General features: G+C 35.4%; 1 protein-coding gene across 4 annotated transcripts in view; it reads right to left on the bottom strand.

The window, feature by feature from the left end:
* Nucleotides 1-18,428, bottom strand: part of COL12A1 (collagen type XII alpha 1 chain) — a 110,599-nt gene that overhangs the window by 51,835 nt on the left and 40,336 nt on the right. For 3 of the 4 annotated variants that reach the window (XM_015600423.2, XM_006926377.3, XM_025042895.1), the window contains 14 exons: nt 15,974-16,240; nt 15,331-15,523; nt 14,093-14,214; nt 12,211-12,360; nt 12,010-12,129; nt 11,745-11,909; nt 11,027-11,173; nt 8,626-8,765; nt 7,944-8,073; nt 6,479-6,621; nt 6,044-6,173; nt 3,954-4,090; nt 2,777-2,906; nt 251-390 (listed from right to left, as the gene is read on the bottom strand). In XM_015600423.2, the coding sequence (XP_015455909.1) occupies nt 251-390; nt 2,777-2,906; nt 3,954-4,090; nt 6,044-6,173; nt 6,479-6,621; nt 7,944-8,073; nt 8,626-8,765; nt 11,027-11,173; nt 11,745-11,909; nt 12,010-12,129; nt 12,211-12,360; nt 14,093-14,214; nt 15,331-15,523; nt 15,974-16,240 (2,114 nt within the window). The remainder of the gene's footprint in view (nt 1-250; nt 391-2,776; nt 2,907-3,953; nt 4,091-6,043; nt 6,174-6,478; nt 6,622-7,943; nt 8,074-8,625; nt 8,766-11,026; nt 11,174-11,744; nt 11,910-12,009; nt 12,130-12,210; nt 12,361-14,092; nt 14,215-15,330; nt 15,524-15,973; nt 16,241-18,428) is intronic. The other variant, XM_025042896.1, reaches the window with a different exon arrangement.

Below are 18,428 nucleotides of genomic sequence, written 5' to 3'. Positions count from 1 at the left end.
GGGAGGGAAAGAGGAAGAAAAACAAATCCACGCAATATTAAGTCACCATATATACCATACACTCATTGGCAGTTTGTTGACATTATCCCATCAGATATTCCTCCTGCTTTGATCCATGGTATGAGCTCAGATGTCACTAGTAGAAAAAGATGCTTTTCTGGCAACAGAGGTAAATACATATTTCAAATATGAATTCCTATAATTAAATGGAACATTTTTTGAAAAGGAAAAAAGAGAGAGTTAACACTACCTCCATCTTATCTGAGCTTCCAAAAGGTGCCCAGGTTATTCTGTAGAGAGACACATCTGAAGCTCCGTGATCCCAAGTTCCTCTGAAACTCTCCGGTGTTACTTCTGTAATCTTTAGGTTTGTTGGGGCTGGCACCGTGCCTATCGTGAGAAAAGGTAGGAATAAACTTTTTAATATGATCTACAAATTTAATATAATAAAACTGCCTTCTTTTATTTTAATGGACTTAGAAAAACTGGCTGAAAACGTTCTCAGAACCAAAAATCTCACCAATTCAGTTCACTTGAAATAAGAGAGAGCTCTGAAAACTGGAAACATAACATGGCCATAATAGGTGATTTTTTATATTCTATTAAAATGGTGATTTTTTTCAAAGGTAGCATTTAGTAATACTCTTCTAGCTCAGAGGTTCCTAATCATTTTGCATCTCAAACTTTTTGAAAATCTAATGAAAACCATGGACTTTTTCACACAGCAGAACACATAAGCACAAACTTTTGCATATAACATCAGAGAGTACATGAACCTTCATGGTCCATGAAATGTTATGACCAAGTAACTCATGCATAAGCTTCTCCCGTAGTCACTAACCTTAGACACGATGTGAAGCAGGCTGTACTGACTCTATCCAGAGAGAGGGTCAACCCTGGAGCACTGATGACAGCTGAAGTCCCAATTTAAAAGCCCCTTTATTAACCAGGCACTCTAGTTAGTTTGTAGCATGAGCAGTTTGGAACGTCTGCCACCAGTCCTGAGCTTCCAGTGTCAATTATTTCTCTATCTCCCGGTAATCAAAGCCAACTACAGAAAACCCAGAGCCACCAAAAATTTGTTTCTAATAATTACAATGAAAAAGCACACTGAGATAAAGAGAGCAGTACCACTTTCACAAGCACAATTGTCATCCAATCATCTATTAAGGATGCACCTTGGGTACAACTAAAAGTTATTAGAAAATCTTAAGGATTAAAAACATACATTGCAGGTATTAATTTAGTATACTAAATTATCTGCTTCACTAGCCATTTTTTCCTGACTTTTTCTCTTTACTACACATGTTATATTTATGTAAAGCTGTCAGTCTACTCATATGTATAAATTTTCATCTCTAACCACTACCTTTACTACCAGGTAAGAATTGATGTCAAGAAGGCAACTGAAATTACTAAGAGATGTCACATGGTAAGAAAATCGCAGGAGTAGATACTGGCTGATGTTAAGGAGCAGGCTATGACATTTGACAAGATGCCCTGATCATGTACAGACAGCTGAAAATGGAGACGCTTTTGAGCTTCTGGTGAGGGAGTTACTGGATAAGAAGTAAAAGTTCCAGGCTATAGCACTGATCCCGCCACTAGCTTATTAGATGAGGTGAAGCAAGTCATTAATTCTCTAGACCTGTCTACTATGGGAGCCACTAGCCACATGTACCTGAAATGTGGCTAGTCCAGCTTGAGATATGCTCTAAGTGTAAAATTAACACACATTAGATTTCAAAGAATTTTGATGGAAAAAAATGTGAAATGTCTCATTTATAATTATTATACTCATATATGTTGAAATAATATTTTGAACATACTGGGTTAAAAACACATTATTAAAATTAATTTTAGCTGTCCCTTTTTACCTTTTTTAATGTGGCTACTAAAAAATTGAGAATTACATATGCAGCTCCCATTACATTTTTTCAGAACACTGCTGGCTCTAGACTTCGATTTCTTAACTACTATTTGAATTAGGAAATTATGAGCTGAGCCCTGTGCAAGGCACTGGAGATACAAAGTTGAACAAAATAAATAAGTCTCTTCCTTCATTAGGAGAGAGCAAGGGGAAAGCAGAAAAGATTTTTTTAAAGGCAATAATAATTGAGTTAAATGCTATGGAAGTACCATGGGAAGGGGAGCAACTGAGGTCCCTTGGAGAGGCAACAGAATGGAGAAGGGAAGGAGGGGCAAGGCAGGTTGCTCTGTATCTGCCTACCTTTCTCCTGTGGAAGCCTCCCCCTCTTCTGAAATCTGACAGCATACAATCTGAGTGCTGCATACCTCACCTTCCTTACATGACCCCATGTATTGTTAATTAATTTTCTTAACTGCATAATGAAATCAAATCATGAACTATTGAGGGCAAAAATGCTTATATTGTATTACCCCTGATAGCTTTTTACATATAGTAAAATGTCAAAAAATATTTGATAACTAATGCAGCTTTTCCAAAGAAAATGTCCAACATACATCAAGAATGTACTTTCTTCCCCCAATCCTCTCCCAACACACACATCAGTTAAATATCCAGAAGATGAATTGGTGACAGTAACCAATAGAATAATAGTAGAATAGAAATTATTATAAAAGAAATGGACCTAAAGGTAAAAGAGAAGAAAATAAGTGCAAAACAATCTATCAATCCAAACATTATTAAATATTGGCAAAAATAGCATTAAAAAACAAAATGACTCAGTAAGTTCAGTTACACATGAATGTAGTGTTGTTTCCCAATTATCAATGAAGTGTGATCACAACTCACGAGTAGTTTCTTGAGCAGTCACTGGCGGAGACTCTCCCTCATCATACACGGCAGAAACGCTAACTGTGTACAGAGTTTGTGAGACAAGGTCTTTGAGAGGGGTGCTGGTCTCTGATCTGTCCACTTCTACCTATAAGAGAACAGAGGACTATTTTTTACAAAGTGTTAGGTTGTGACATCTGACTGTTGTTTACTACACCTCTCAGTGCAAGAGCAAAAGAATAGCAATGTTGTCCAACTTGCATAAGAGATCAAGAACTGGAGACAGTTTATATATTTCTGAAGTGGAAAATAATTTATGTACTAGAGTCATACATAAATGGATTCAAACAACCTAATCATTTTTCACCCGTTTCCCTTTATACCACTGCCTTATTTTTTTTTTTTTTTCAGTAACGTTCTGTGCATTATCTCATTTGCTATGCATAAGAAGCCTGTGAGACCCACTGGTCATTGTACCTCTTTTGAAATTGAAACCCAGGATGAAATGAATATGCATTCACATAAAAATTAGCTTTTATGTAATCCAAATGACTGGCACCATCAGTAACTGGGTGCTTAGAGAAACTATTTCTATATTCCAAAAATGCCCCTGCGATTCTAAGATGAATATCTCCCAAGCACACACAGTTTAAACTCATTCTCTGGTGAAGTCCCTCAATTTGCTCCCACTTTGATTCGGATTGGCATGGAAATAGCTTTCCACTCAACATCACCTCAAAAATGGTCACTGTCAAAGGGACACTCCTCTAACAACATATTCATCCTTTCTCTCATCCTTTTCAACTATCATATCGTCCTATTATCTGACAAACTCTCCCACATCCCCTTGCTAGCTTTTATTTTTAGAAATATTATTAACATTTTTTAGTAATTCATAAAATGCAGAGCACCATATAAGGCATCTGTGGAAAGGAAACACCACTTAATTCTATAACTATCTAAAGGACGATTTTTGAGATTGCTATCATACAGCAAAACATTTCTAAACTAAATAGAAGACAATCCAATATTTTATCAATACTTAAGGAGTGCTTTATTAATATAACAAGTTTTCAACATTGTATTAATAAAGTGATAATATTCAAAACATGCTCTCGACTATACTTGTTTAGGTTCTTTGTTAAACGTACTAGGAAAACAAATAATTCCAAATCTGTTTTAATCCCCAACCTACCTCCTTGACATCTTCTTCCGGTGTTTTATAGCGCACAATATATTTACGCACTTTACCAGGCGCAGGTTCCCAGAGGACATTCATGGTGCTGTGGGTCACATCTCTGAGTTTCAGATCTCGAGGTTTGGGTAAAGGCACTGGAGATGCATGAGAAATTAGGTCCAGATGTGATTCTCAACCACAAAGCTCTAAAGAGTCCATACAAGTTTTCAAGAAGTTGTTTCGAGAAAACTTAAAGGTGTATAGCAAAATAACTAAAAAAAATGGTTACTGTGATAAAAGTACTATGATTCCACCAGGTAGAGCTGAATTATTCTTAAGAAGGCTTGTTAAAAATAGGATAAATTTAAATTTTTATGACAACTCTAGTGCCCATTTATATGTCAATTTTTTCTACTCTGTTTAGATAAGCTCTTACTTGCCGCTCAGCAATAATAAATCATAATTAACCATGAATGTATCACTCATGTTTCCTTACCACACATTTCAATTGGTTAAGATAGAAAACAAAATCAACAGTTAAGTTCCGCTAAGAATGTGATAGAAAAACCAACAGTTACAAGAGTAAAGAATAAAGATGGGCAAAAATTAATATCCAATAAACTTATAATACAATCCACGGAAGCCTAAATGGTTAGAAGAAAATAAAAATGATAACTTTTTACCAAGTCAAACAACACTTTACCATAAAAAGAATAGGGAGGATAACTGATGAAGATGTTTTCTTTGGTTATATGAGACACATTTCGCTCTTTCTAGCTTCCCATTTGACCAATTTCTTTGGTCTCTCATTTCAACTCTGTACATCTCTCTTCCTGAATCTCTCTCCACCCTCATCCCTTCAATGTTTTCATCTCTCTGCATCTCTCTGTGCTCCCTACCTACACTGTTGCAGTCCAACCCCATATCCAAATCCATGACCACATTTGTCTTTCATCCCACTATGGGTCTTCTCTCCCAGTACTCTCAGAACACATGTCTCCATCCCTGGCTGGCTCCTCACTCCTTCCATCTGCCACTGACCCATTTCCATAAAACCACCAGCTCCAGGCAGGGTCTAAGATATAAAAGATGATTATTTGTTGTTCACAAATTCATTCTGCTCTGCCCTGTGGGGCAGTTTTTTCTTTTCTGCCCTATCATGCTTCTGTTTCAATTGTCTTTCCCCCTTGAAGTTTCCTTCTAACTTCATTTCCTTAGAAATGTGAGCGGAAACTCACAAAATTTAAGTCGAAACTCACAAAATTTAAGCCAAGTCATCTATTCCTTAGAAATGTGAGCGGAAACTCACAAAATTTAAGCCAAGTCATCTATCCCAGTATGCCCTCCTCAACAACATGAAACCGAACTACCAGCTAGATAAGACAAAGGTCCTAAGCGCGATCATGGTCACTTTTCAGGAAAAAGCACCTAAATGCTAGTGAAACAAGCAGGGAACACAAAAGGGATTAATCGACACACACAGCTGAAGTGAAAACTATGAAGGAATCCATGCACTCTACCGTGCTTTGTATTATTCGTTGGTACATTCCCAACACTTAGCACAGTGACTGGAGTGTAATAGATCAATATATTTTTGGATTGAGTATATTGTTTAATTCACTTAATTGAAACAGACTTACTCATGCATGCCATCGAGTTTCTACTTCAATAAGAACGCGGAACATTCTCGATCTTAAACTTAATATCGTCCTCAAAAACTACACTCACCCAACATTCCCTTCTCACCAGTGCTATATATCATATTTCATGGATTTACAACAACATCAATTGTAAGATGTACCATTATTTTATGTTCTATGCCCTGACTGACATCTGGCCAAGAACAATTTGTTAAGACAATATTGATTGTAAGATACGTCTCAATATCAGCCATGCTAAATGTGAAAAAAATGTAAATCCCAGTATCAATTTAAGATACTGCCATAAGTTTAGAATTCACCTTAATTCTCAAATTTGATTGCCATAAATAATAACCCTGACACTTATACACAATTATGAAATTATGGTTAGCATCACTGGGTAAAAGAAAAATCCTAATGAACATATTTACAACAATAAGGAAAGAAGGAAAACTAGCAATGTCTTACAGGTGACTTCCCGAGCAGTGACAGGTTCGCTAGTGAGGTCGTGCAGGGCAGCCTGGACTGTCACTGCATACTCTGTGTTGGGAAAGAGGTCAGTCAGCTGCACTTCATTCACTGTGGGCCCCACACGCATCTGCATATGGACATTCCAAGGAGAAATAAGACATTTAAATCAAACATTTCCACTTACTGGGGATAACCAAGTACAGCCCATTTGTAACCACTAGATTATAATACAACTTTTATTTTTTATTTCTCTGAACTCCATTTCTTTTTTCATGCCAATGTTTTCTATCAAAGGCCAAAAATCTAATTTTCTATTTTTCTCTTTTTGTGTCTAAAGGTATAAATATGTTCATAATAATTACAGTCTAATGAGTACTCTAAATCTGTAAAGTCTTAGGAAGACCCAACAATAAAGAAACAAATGTCTCTCACCTCTTTGGGTTTTGTCGGTTCTGTGGCATTGATGGGTTCATATGACAAAGTGTAACCAGTAGCCCCCCCAACTGGTTGCCACTGCACATGCATAGTGGTAGGGCCAACGTCATAAATATTGAGGCTGACTACAGGGACAGGCACTATTGGAATATAAAAGCAGACATCAGTCTAATTCTTGTTATTCTATTCATTTTTTAATTATTGTTTCTTACTTAGTTATCGATATTTGTATGTGCTAAATAGAGAATAGGCTGCTGTGAAAAATCAATGAGAGTAATACAATCCTTTCCTCCCCACGCCCCCCCAAAAAAACCAATCTCATTGCTCTTGCTACCCCATACTCAGGACTACATGTTACAACTATGTTATGAGAAGAAAAATTTAAAATTTCAAATGGCATTCCAGTAAGCCCATATGGAAGCCAAAATAAACACCAATTTCCTGAGATTTCAGTCTCTTTTTCTGGAACATAGTCTAAGCTGACTATTCATTCTTCAATCATAGAATTTCATAGTTAAGTAATCAACAGAGTATTTTATTTCACCTTTCTTTAAAAAACATTTAACTGAGAGTACTATACATTAATAACCGGAATTTAGGGGATTTACAGGCTTTTTGAAGTCAAGCCCATGAGGCAGAGTAAAAGGTTTACAGTCTCCTCTTCACTTAACATAGCTTTCTATTTTTTGCCCAAAGATATAGCTTTCTATTTTTTGCCCAAAGATTGAGTTTAAAGTTTTAAGGAATTATCAGATTAATTTTGCCTATTACAAAACACATTATCTCCCATCTCCTGTGGTCTAACATGAAGGGAAATAAGAGAAGACTTAAAGATCTAAGGAACTGAGCAGTAGGTAGAGTAAATTCTTGCCTTTTCTAAGTGGCCTCCTTTCCCCGCTGGAGCCCAGCCAAGAAAATGGGAAAGGAGCGTATTTTCATATGACCTGACAAATCCTACCAGGAATAAGAACAAGGAACATCTCTCCTAAAAGCTCTATTCAAACTCAAAGCCATTAGAACTTCTCTGGTAAAGGCTAGAGGCCAAAAGGCAAAAAGAAAATAGAGAGATATCACTGCCAGGAGAAAGATCTGGCCATCAACACAACTGAAATAGTTCATCTCCGCACAGCAATTCTTCCTAATGTTAGTCCCGTTCTCTGCATGGTATCTTTCCTTAAGAAGTGAATAACTATGCAAAGTAGTTTTCTCTCTAAGTTATCTGTGACTATGATTACCCATTCCACCAGTGGGGTCCCAAGGTGGCAGGAGCAGCCAATGAGAGCAGAAAACCACTGAGTATTTATTGAGCACCTGCATGAAGAAGGCACTTGGTAAATATCTATTGAATGGATGTTGAATAAAGAAATGATTTGGAAGACTGACAAAATCCCACATGGGCTATTACCTCTTTATCTTAAAAAAACAAAACAAAAAGAAGATTTACTTTTTTAATCTGACTTACAGGTTTTTTCTGTGCCCTTCAGAGGCTCACTATATTCATCTTCAACCACGGAATACACATTCACAACATACTCAGTTTCAGGCTTCAGATCTTTCAGTACTGTGCTACTTTCCAGTCGGCTCACATAAAACTAGAGGGGAAATTTTAAAAATAATAACAACTTATGTTATAATTGCTTCTCCCTTTTCTACTATAATTACAAAGTAATTAACTACAGTGAGCTTAGAAATCATATTTCAATGAGGCCATTGTCTTTTGTTTTTGGAAACTACCAGATTACAATATTTTAGACAATCCATACCATTTATTTTCCCATATGTTATTTTCTTATTAATAAAATGAGTGGGTAAAACTAGATCATGTTTAATGTTTCCTTCAATCTCTATGATTCCAGTATAAACTCACAAACAAATCAAGCATCCTCTAATTAACTTTTAATTAAAAATCTTATTGTATGCTTCAATTCTTAGAAGCCATAAGAATTTAAGCAAAGCGCTTTCTCTTTAATTAAGCCCAAATGGCAGTGCTTGACTAGCAAAAAATAGGAAGCACCATTGTTGACTTAGTTCTGCACCATTCTACATCTCTTTTGCTCTTCACCCAACATTTTTCTCAGAGTCTGAATGAGGAGGGCCCAATCTCAACATCAGGAAGGGGCAGATTGTAGGTGTTGTCTACTCACTTCTTGGCGTTTCCCTCCAGAAACTGGGTAGTATTCCACCTTATATCTATCCACGCTGTCAGCAGGAGGTGTCCAGCTCACTCTAAAAGAACGATGGGTTCTCTCAGAAATAACTAGGTTAGAAGGTGCTTCCAAGTCACCTACACATGGAAATAAAGTACATACACTCTCTTATTATTATATCAAGGTGATGAAATCTGAAATTAAATTGAAATGGTATTAGTTTCTATATTAAGCTTGTACGCACATCCTTTCACATACTAAGTAGCTAGAGTAAATCAGTATAGAGGCCCATTGCCCATAAGATCTCTCTGAATGGGCAGCCAAAGGGTTCTCAGCCTCAGAAAATTCAAACCTGAGCTCATTGTATTTCATTAAAACTTGATCCCACTCTTCTGATGGCACCACCAGTTTACCAGTCACTCAGATTCAAAACCTCTGTACAATCTTTTGGATATTTGTTCTCCTATCTTGTCTTATAATCAATTTATAATCTAATAAATTTAATGATTTATAATCAATATAAATCCTATTTAATAATAAATAAGGATTTGAGACCTGACAATTCCACTGACTCTATTACAATTAGTACCCAAGTTCACTGTCCTCACTATCATTTGATTATTTATATTCATGTCTTATCTCTTTAACAGAAATAGCTCATTATCATGTTTATTTCCCCTATAAGATCTAGTTCAGTGGTAAGAGAAGCTAATCACTTTTTTACTCAAGGGAGAGGAAAAACAATCAACTTTTTAAAAATTTGGCAATATAATACTATCTGTGATTGTGGTCTCTCTGTGGGTTGATATAGGTGAAATGACTAACACAGAACAAGATCTGGAATAAATATCAATAAAAATAAAAATATTAAGTTCAGTATGACCACTAGAAAAATGTTAAATTTTAAAGAGAATTAATCCAATGACTCTATGAGCACGGCAAATCATTCTCATATAAATTCTTTCTACTTTCCTTGTAAGCCAAAGCTGGAGAAAGCATTTCCATTCTTAGTATCCTAACCTTTATTGTATTTGGGTCATAATCAAGCCTACAAAATTATCAAGCAATTTTACTGTCTGGGAAACTAGAATGAATGCAACTATTACAGAGTCGAAAAAAAAAAATAATAAAGGAAAATAGATAAAAGATGTTTTCATCCCTACTCAAAGTTCTCTCCAACTAAATAAAACTACAACTCTCTCAGCTAATCCAGAGCCAGAAGCATACAAATTCTGGCTTCCTGGCTGGTCCATTTCTCCAGGGAAAAGGTCAGTCTGTTGTTCAAAATCCAAAAAGAAAATCTGTAAAAGTTTGGAGAAATTCAAGAAGGAACAGTCAAATAAATGAATCCCCAGTACCTAAAGCATGTGTACTATTTCTACCACATTATTTGTTAAATTCATTCCAACTCTTCCAAAACTAAAATAAATTAATAAAAGACAATCTTTACCATAATCTACATGTATTTAAAAGAAACTTTTATCATATAATAAAGACCACAATTTTTGTCATTAATTTTCCAAAAGCCTTCAATTTTGCATTTTGTCCTGTGATTTATACAGATAGTAATCATTTTGCACTACTCTTTGTCACTACAGGTTCAGTTCCACAAATTTATTTCCAAATTGTAATTTCTTATCAATACCTACTTTTATTCAAAAATCTCTAAAAACATCTTTGACCATTTGAATAAGTAATTTAATTCCTCTAAATCTCAGTTTCTTCACATGAAAAGGCATCTGTCATTTCTAAAAGTCCAAACTCTAAAATTGTAATTTCTCTGTATATTTAAGGGATACAAGTGCAAAGTATCAAACCTGACCATCTATAGTTGAGGCAAAGCAAATCAGATATAAGACCCCTCTTTCATTCCTAAAAAAAAAAAAAAAAGAAAAAGAAAAAGAAAAAGTCTTTTGTGAGCTCATAATCTAATAGTGTTGGAGAGCATCAACAAGACAAGCAAAGTCTCTCTCTCTCCCCTGCCCTCCCCCCACTCTGTGCGTGTGTGTGTGTATGTGTGTGTGTGTGTGTGTGTATGTCTATGTCTGCGTGTGTCTGTGTCTGTGTGTCTGTGTCTGTGTGTGTAATCAGTGTACAGGCACATATAAACTAAAAGTATCCTCAAATAAGATAGAAGTCATTTCTAGTTTGATGTTGTCAGAAACAAATAAAAAAAAAAAATCAGGGACTAAACCAATGATTCTCATGGAGGGCAGTATTCTCTTCAGCAGACATTTGGATTATTCTAAAGATATTTTTAGTTATCACAAATTAGGGGGTGCTAGTGGCATCCAGTGGGCAGAGCCCAGGACTGCCACTAAACATCTCACAATGCACAAGAGTCCCCTCCCCCAAAATATTATCACTGCTGAGGGTGGAAACCCTGGGCTAACCTTACCTGGGCCTTTGACACTGTTACACAAGTTAATGGTGAGATCGTCCACGATCCTGGAGAGTGATTCAAAATCTGCCACGTTGTATGCGTGGATGTCATCAGGATCTGTTGCTATCATCTTTAATTCAACTTCATCAGCATTTTTAATACCTCAAAAATAAAGATATATGCAAATTGAAAGCACTTCTCAGAAAAAAAATAATGGAAGCAAATATTTTACAGGCTACCCTTATACAGTCAATGTTAACTAGAACAAAAATATTATTTTTCTCAATAATAAAATGATTACCTATCTATAATTATAAACTGGAAACAAATAAAATAATATAAACTGACAGCTATTCTGAATTAACTTCTTCTAAATGCTTCTAGCACCAATTTCCCACGAAAAAGTGTCTCTTCAGTGTTTTTTCTGGAAAGTGAAATAATGGATATCAAAAATAAACATGGTGCCATGGAAAACCAAACAGGAATTTGCCTGAATTCTATTAATAATACATTTGTCTTCTTGACCCATTACATTCTTCCAAGAAGATGTGTAATTCTGTCTCATTACAAAGAGAAAAAAAAAAATGAATTAACTTCCTGACACATTATTTTGATAAATTATGTGATAGAGAAAACGTGTTTTTTTCATGCTTTTATATTTTTATTTTTAACTACAAAAATATCCTCAGCTTTTATTAACTCCAGGAGCATTGCTAGCTTTTTCAGTCCTTACCAACAGCAAACAGCTCTACACCTTCATCCTTGAGTTTCTTTGAAGGTGCCTCAACATCATCTTGTGACTTTCCATCAGTGATAAGAACACCAATTTTCCGAGCTCTAGGCCTCATGCCAGCCTGGGTTCTGAAGCTCTGTTGGCGAATGAAATTCAAAGCCATGCCTAGTGGGATTTTTTAAAAAGATTCAATCACATCATTATTCAGCCATAAGCTCTGACCAAAAAGCAGGAGGTTAAATAACACCAGACCATCCTTACTCACCTGTGAGAGTATTGCCTCCTTTGTATGGTAAGTTTGTCACAGCTTGCAACAAGCTCTTCTTGTCTTTGTGAGCATTTAACTGCCACTCTGTTCTGGGGTCCCCACTATACTGAGCAAGGGCTAAAACAACACCATTGACATTAGCATATATAAAAGAGCATAATGAAAATGTCTAAATGATTTCAATGTTGTCAGACCTACCAATTTGTACTCTTTTGGGGCCAATCTCAAAGACTTCTACAATACGAGAAATGAAGCTCCTGACAGTTCTAAAATTTGCCCGGCCGATGCTCCATGATCCGTCCACCAACAACACAATGTCTGCTTCAGCTCTGGTGAGACACTCCATCCCTGACATGGCAATTATGAGACAGGGCAGAGTAAGGAGCAAATTCTTAGCAATATTATTTCCTAGCCACACCTTTGCCAATCCCTGGATGCTCAGTGCTGTCTAACTATTTCAGTTCTACAGCATTGGGATTTGAGACTGAAATATGTCCATATGATTTATTAACCTCAAAGAAGAGTCATAAGGATCATCAATTCCTCCAATGATTTCAATGGCAAATCTTTCCTTCATCTTTCACCATATTTCCTGGCCACAGTCATAGACCCTGGAGACTTAAATTAAACCATCATTATAAATTTGAATGGGCTCACAAATAAATAAGTGGGAATGTACAGCTATCTAACTATAAGGCATTAATAATTTTAATAGAATTTTAATGCGATCTAAAGATTAGATTTGCATTTTTCTGTAATATTCAGTGGTCATTAGCAGACAAGTATGAGATGAACTGATAAAATGTGTAACCTAAAAAAGGTTTTAATAAGCCAAAAATATCTTGTAAAGTAATTAAGCTCCCAGGCAACTATTGTATATATTAATAAAATTAGAACCTTTTTAAAGTAAAAATATATGTTTTAAAACCTGATAGCTATCATATTACTTAGTTATTAACTACTTAATCATCTCCTATGTAAAACAATCAGGTAAATACAGATAGTGAAGTCCGCACATTTAAAAAATCAAGAGAGAAGGAAGACAATTTAGAAAAAGTATGCAAACAAATATACAAATTGAGAGCTGTAGAGACAGCAAGCACAAACATTGATACAAAGCTAGGGCTTTGGAAAGAGAGAATAATTCCAATATCCTCAGTGCACAGGCTACAAAATAAAAATATAAGTCATTAATATCATCACAGGAGAAATACAAGAACATTAATGCAAACAGCAAGATCTGACACTTTCATTTATTTTATCCACATCCATATTTTCAAATGCTCTCTTTTCCAGGAGCTTATGTTACCAGCTATGAATTTTCTAAGCTCTTGCCATATTAGTATCTGATCTTTATATTACAAAAAAAAACCTCCTGGAGAAAAATTAAGTGATGCTCATTACGCTACAAAGGCACCATTCATATATTAGACACTAACTCAGGACCGAGGTTACCAAATGCTGCTCCAAGTACCTAAGCCTTTCCAAGCCTGCTCCTGTTCTGCCTACATCTACTCTTTTTCTTCTTTTTTTTTTTTTTTAGCAAGTAATGGAAAACATTTAGAAGTAAATTCTATCTCTCATTCAAACCTGTAAAAATATTCAAAATTAGCTTCATGTACATCAAAGCTGCAATTGTGGCAGGAGTAAAAATATCTAAAGGGCTTATGTTACAATTTTGCTTCCCAAATTGTGGCTGCCCACCTATTTATGTAAGCCAACTCTGCTTGCTCAGCTCAAATGAATCATTTCTACCATTACTTTAACAAATAAAACTGCATTTTAGTCATTAAAAAGAGAAAAAAATGTACATCATCTACCTAGTGCAAAAACTCATCTTTAAATAATACAGTACTATGTAACTAATGCAATGCTGACAAGAAAAGCCTTAAAAATATAATGTCAAAAGTATGCTCAGCTGGATGTTTAAAGAATTTTTTTCAGTATATAAATTATTTGATTAAATTTTAGTGTGAAAGTTTTATAGTCACGTTTCATTGTATGATTAATTTAACAGCTCATATTTGAAATTGTTTCATAATATCAAGGCATCCTAGGGAAATGTAACTCAATTTCTTACCAGAGGATAAAATTGGCATTACAGTTGTATCAGAAAGGGTTGTCATTTCTTGTCCAACAAGTGGTGAACTTTCTCCTCCATCAAACATTCCAAAAACATTTACTTTATAGGTGGTACCTGCCCTGAAATGTTAAAATACATAGTCTGTATGTATAATTGGCTCAAATGGCAGCATTTTTTCCCTTATTAAAGACATTCATCTTAATTTGCAAATGTTTACTCAAAGGAAGTTAAAATGCATCACATTGCAAGAGAAGAAAAATAACTTCCATTTCATTCTAGTTTAAGCTTACAATGTGAGGGTTTCAAGGAAAACTAGCCAGCAAGCATTCTAGAGAATACTAGGGCTTCACAGCACCAGTTTCCGTCTTGACTTTCTATCAGATGTAGAATCCCCACCGTGCCACCAAGCATGTCAGGGAAGGATCAGGCTGTTTACTCTTACTGCTTCTGAGCAATAGGCTTTAAGAAAATAATTTAAATGTTGTACCTTGCAAAGTAACACAAAGCACCTAGCACAATACCTGGTACATGGTAGGCTCAATAAATTTCATTCTCCCTATTCTGATAAAAGTAAATAGCAAGCATTTACATAGATTTCAATATCTTTGAATGAATAGTTGAAACAAACAAACTTTTCAAAAGACATTGCACAGTAGTCCATTCTTTTTACTCTAATGAATGCAGGGTGCTGTTCATACTCCAACTTCCTTGTTTTCCACCGCACAGCCTGAAGCAAGACTTTTAATCAGCCCACCCTTCCCCGATCCTGCCAGCTGGCACCAAGCACAAAGTCCTGACTTCTCTCTCCCATGGCCCACCCTGGAAGAAGATTCACTCTTGGAATCTCAGCATGAGTCACCTGAGCCTTGCTAGAAGGCACAGGAAACCCCACATTTCCACAGAGCTGGCTAGAGACGAGCTGCTTTTGGTAAAATCGTGTAATATAGATGTTAATTCTTTAAAAGCTGGGTGTTATTGAAAAAAATGCCATTCCTGATCATGTAATAATAAAAATCATTAAAATATTACAAAAAAAAATCTTCTCAGACCTAAATTCTGTTGCTTGCCTCTGAATACTATATCAACTTCATCAGTACCAAGAATAAAAAAGCAACCTCAACTAATCTTAAATATCCAGCTGGCAAACAGACACATAAGTGATTATCTGCATAAGACCTACTAATTTACATAAGTTATTCAATCTTTAAACACAACCAAATATAGTTCATTCCTACCTAAGTTCCTCCAAAACAACTGTGTTGTCATATGGTCCAACCACTAACTCCCCCAGTCTTCTGTCATCCCCTGTAGGGTGGAATGTGACTTTATAACCTTTCACTTCCCCAGGGGCAGGCTCCCAAGTTACTCGGAAGCTTGACATGGTTGAGTCAGATGTTTTGAGGTTTCTGGGAGACTTAAATCGAGAGGCTGTAAAAATAAAAAGATTTTTAAATATTATCCATAAGACTAAGCTTTGGGGTTTTTTATTAGCTCTACAATAATAAATCAAATTAGAAATATCTAAGTCACATATATGAGAATCATCACAAACATAACACTTCAAAATATATATTTATAAAAAGGTTAAGCTGGTATCACAGGATATAATACCCAATTAAAATCTTGATTAACAGAGTACTACCCAAGTGGAAGTATAAATAATTCTCACAATTAAGAAGATTAGATTCGCATTAGAATATTAATATGTAGAATCATTTTAGAAACTAGGCTGGTAAAAATAATATGCTAATTAAGCATCTTATCTAATTATTCTAATTTATTACAGAATTAATTTTAGACATTTATAAATAAAGTAAATGTATTAAAGTCCTCTTTTAAAACATGACACACTTTCCCTCCAAAATTATTGTTTTGTACCTGTTGTTCCTGATCCTTGCCTAAGCTTTCCTTCTCCTATCTTGTAAATTGGAAGAACTGTGATGTCATATGTGGTCTGGGGTTTCAGTCGTTTTAACACTGTTGAGGTGACTGTAGGTGACACTTTAGCAACCATTTGTCTTCCTCCCCCACGGGGCCGATATACAACACGGTAGTTGATGACTTTCCCAGGTGCTGGTTTCCAGGTAACTCTCATTGTGTTTTCTGTTTCTTCATCCACTTTCAAGGCTTTCGAATCTTGGGATACTGTGAGATAAAAGGAAGATTAAAATGTATACCATGTTGAAAGAAAATATAAATGTCCACCTCCCCATTTATGTGAAAAAAACCTCTGTGGTATCTTAAATATGTACACTGTACTCTTGCTTAGCATCCTTATCGCTCATAAATTCATGATGGCATGTGAGCCTAATCTCAGTAAGATCACAGTAAGTTATTTTTTCTTTTACCGGCTAATAAATAAAAAATAGAAGTTCATATTGGACGGATTTCCTATTTGCATTCTAGAGACCTTAGTGAAGAAAACATCCATTTCTGGAGGTAAGATTGTAAGACATTTATTATATTTCCATCTGTAAAGAATTCCTGTGATCATGCTGTAGGAAATACTAAAAATCATGAATGCCAACTCAGAAGTATTATTTAGGTCTTTTCAGAAAAAATACAATCCGTAAATGACTACTAGCCAGGGTAACTACAGTGGACACTATTCTTTGTGAGTGCCACAAACATGTAAAACTATGAACATAAAGCAACAGGAAATATCTCAAGGGCTCTAAAGATAAATTGGCAAACAGTGAATGTGTTGGTAAACACTGTATGTAAAGTGTTTGTTTAAAATATAATCAATATTATTTATTAAATTTTCTATTACTAAAATTTCAATTATTAAAATTGTATCACAAACAGATCACAAAACATCCAAAAACAGCCAACACATCCTTTTTCTTATACCTAATTAGAGTTTATAAGCAGGATCATTTCATTTAGTTCAATAACCTTAACATTCAGAAGCCGTAAGCATTTTTTACAGAAAGAAACTGAGCTAAAGAAAAAACTGCAAAGAATCTTTCTTGATTCTAAGAGAAATTTGTTTTCAAATGGGCAAGGACCACTTGAAGCAACTAAAAACCTTTAAAAAATAATAAATTAAAAATAAATTCAAAAAATAATAAAATAAAATGTGTATATATAGAGAAAAATGTTTTTCAGGCATTGGACATCGGGCAGCATAAGACAATGATCCTTGAGAGATGGGAAACAAATAAAAGTTCACTTTATGATTGCCCGAGCTTATTGCTTGGAGAGACTTTCTAGCCCCACTACAGGAAAGGGGAATCCAGATGGAGCCTGGTGGTCCTCCTCATTTGAGAAGATAGTTTTGTGAGTCTGGAGAGCCCAAGACACCTAGAACTTGCAGAGCAGAGTACTATAGAAGTGATGGTATTACAGAGAAAAAGTTCCAAAAATCTGCAAAAGGTCCTCCTTGAGTCTTCAACCAAGTTCTAATCAGTATGTATGTATGAGGAAACTACTCAAAGCCAGGGATTTTTTCCACCCAAAAGGAGCAGAGGAAGCAATTCCTGCAAGACCAGAAATGTTCCCCTTAACCAAAGTAAGAGGAAGAGGAGACACCAGAGAGCTGGCCCTCATGTGTTCCCCCTCTCCTCCCTGCGCTCTCTTTCCTACTTTCCCTCCCACCCTGCATGCATAGACCAAGAAAAGGCCATGAGATGACATAGCAAAAAGATGGTCATCCGCAAACCAGGAAGAGAGCTATCACTAGAAACCAAATTCTGACAGAACTTTGATCTTGGACTTCCAGCCTCCAGAACTGTGAGAAAATTAATTTCTGATGTTTAAGTCAATAGTCTATAATATTTTGTTATAGGAGCTGGAGCTAAGAAAACTCATAAGTATAAAAATCAATGGATAGAAACAACTGGAAATAACATATATGACTGAATTATTCAAAAGAGATATTAAAACAGATATTATAACTATATTTCATGTTGATGATAAAAGAAATATTAAGCATTTTAAGTAAAGACAAAGAACATATAAAAGAGACTCTAACAAAACTTCTATAGCTGAAAAATGTACAGGATTAGAAATTGCAGATTAGAAATTGCAGAAACAAGATTAGTGAACTTGATGACACTATAATAGAAACTATCCAAAATGAAACACACACAAAAAAGATTTAAAAACAGGACAACACAACAGTGAACTGTGTGATAACTTCAGGCTGACTAATGCATGTACAATTAGAGTACCTGAAGAGAGTGGGGGTGTGATAAATAAAATACTTTTAAAAATAATGGCCTAAATATTTTCAAATTTTATACGAATCCAAGAAGTTCAATGAACCCTAGGCACAGGAAACATGAAAACTACACGAAGGCACATCATAAGCAAATTGCTTAAAATCAGT

The sequence above is a fragment of the Pteropus alecto genome, unplaced genomic scaffold (assembly GCF_000325575.1).
Source record: "Pteropus alecto unplaced genomic scaffold, ASM32557v1 scaffold7, whole genome shotgun sequence".
In the NCBI taxonomy this organism is placed as follows: Eukaryota; Metazoa; Chordata; class Mammalia; order Chiroptera; family Pteropodidae; genus Pteropus; species Pteropus alecto.
The sequence above is the reverse complement of the archived record's forward strand: the minus strand, read 5'-3'. Positions and strand labels throughout refer to the sequence as shown.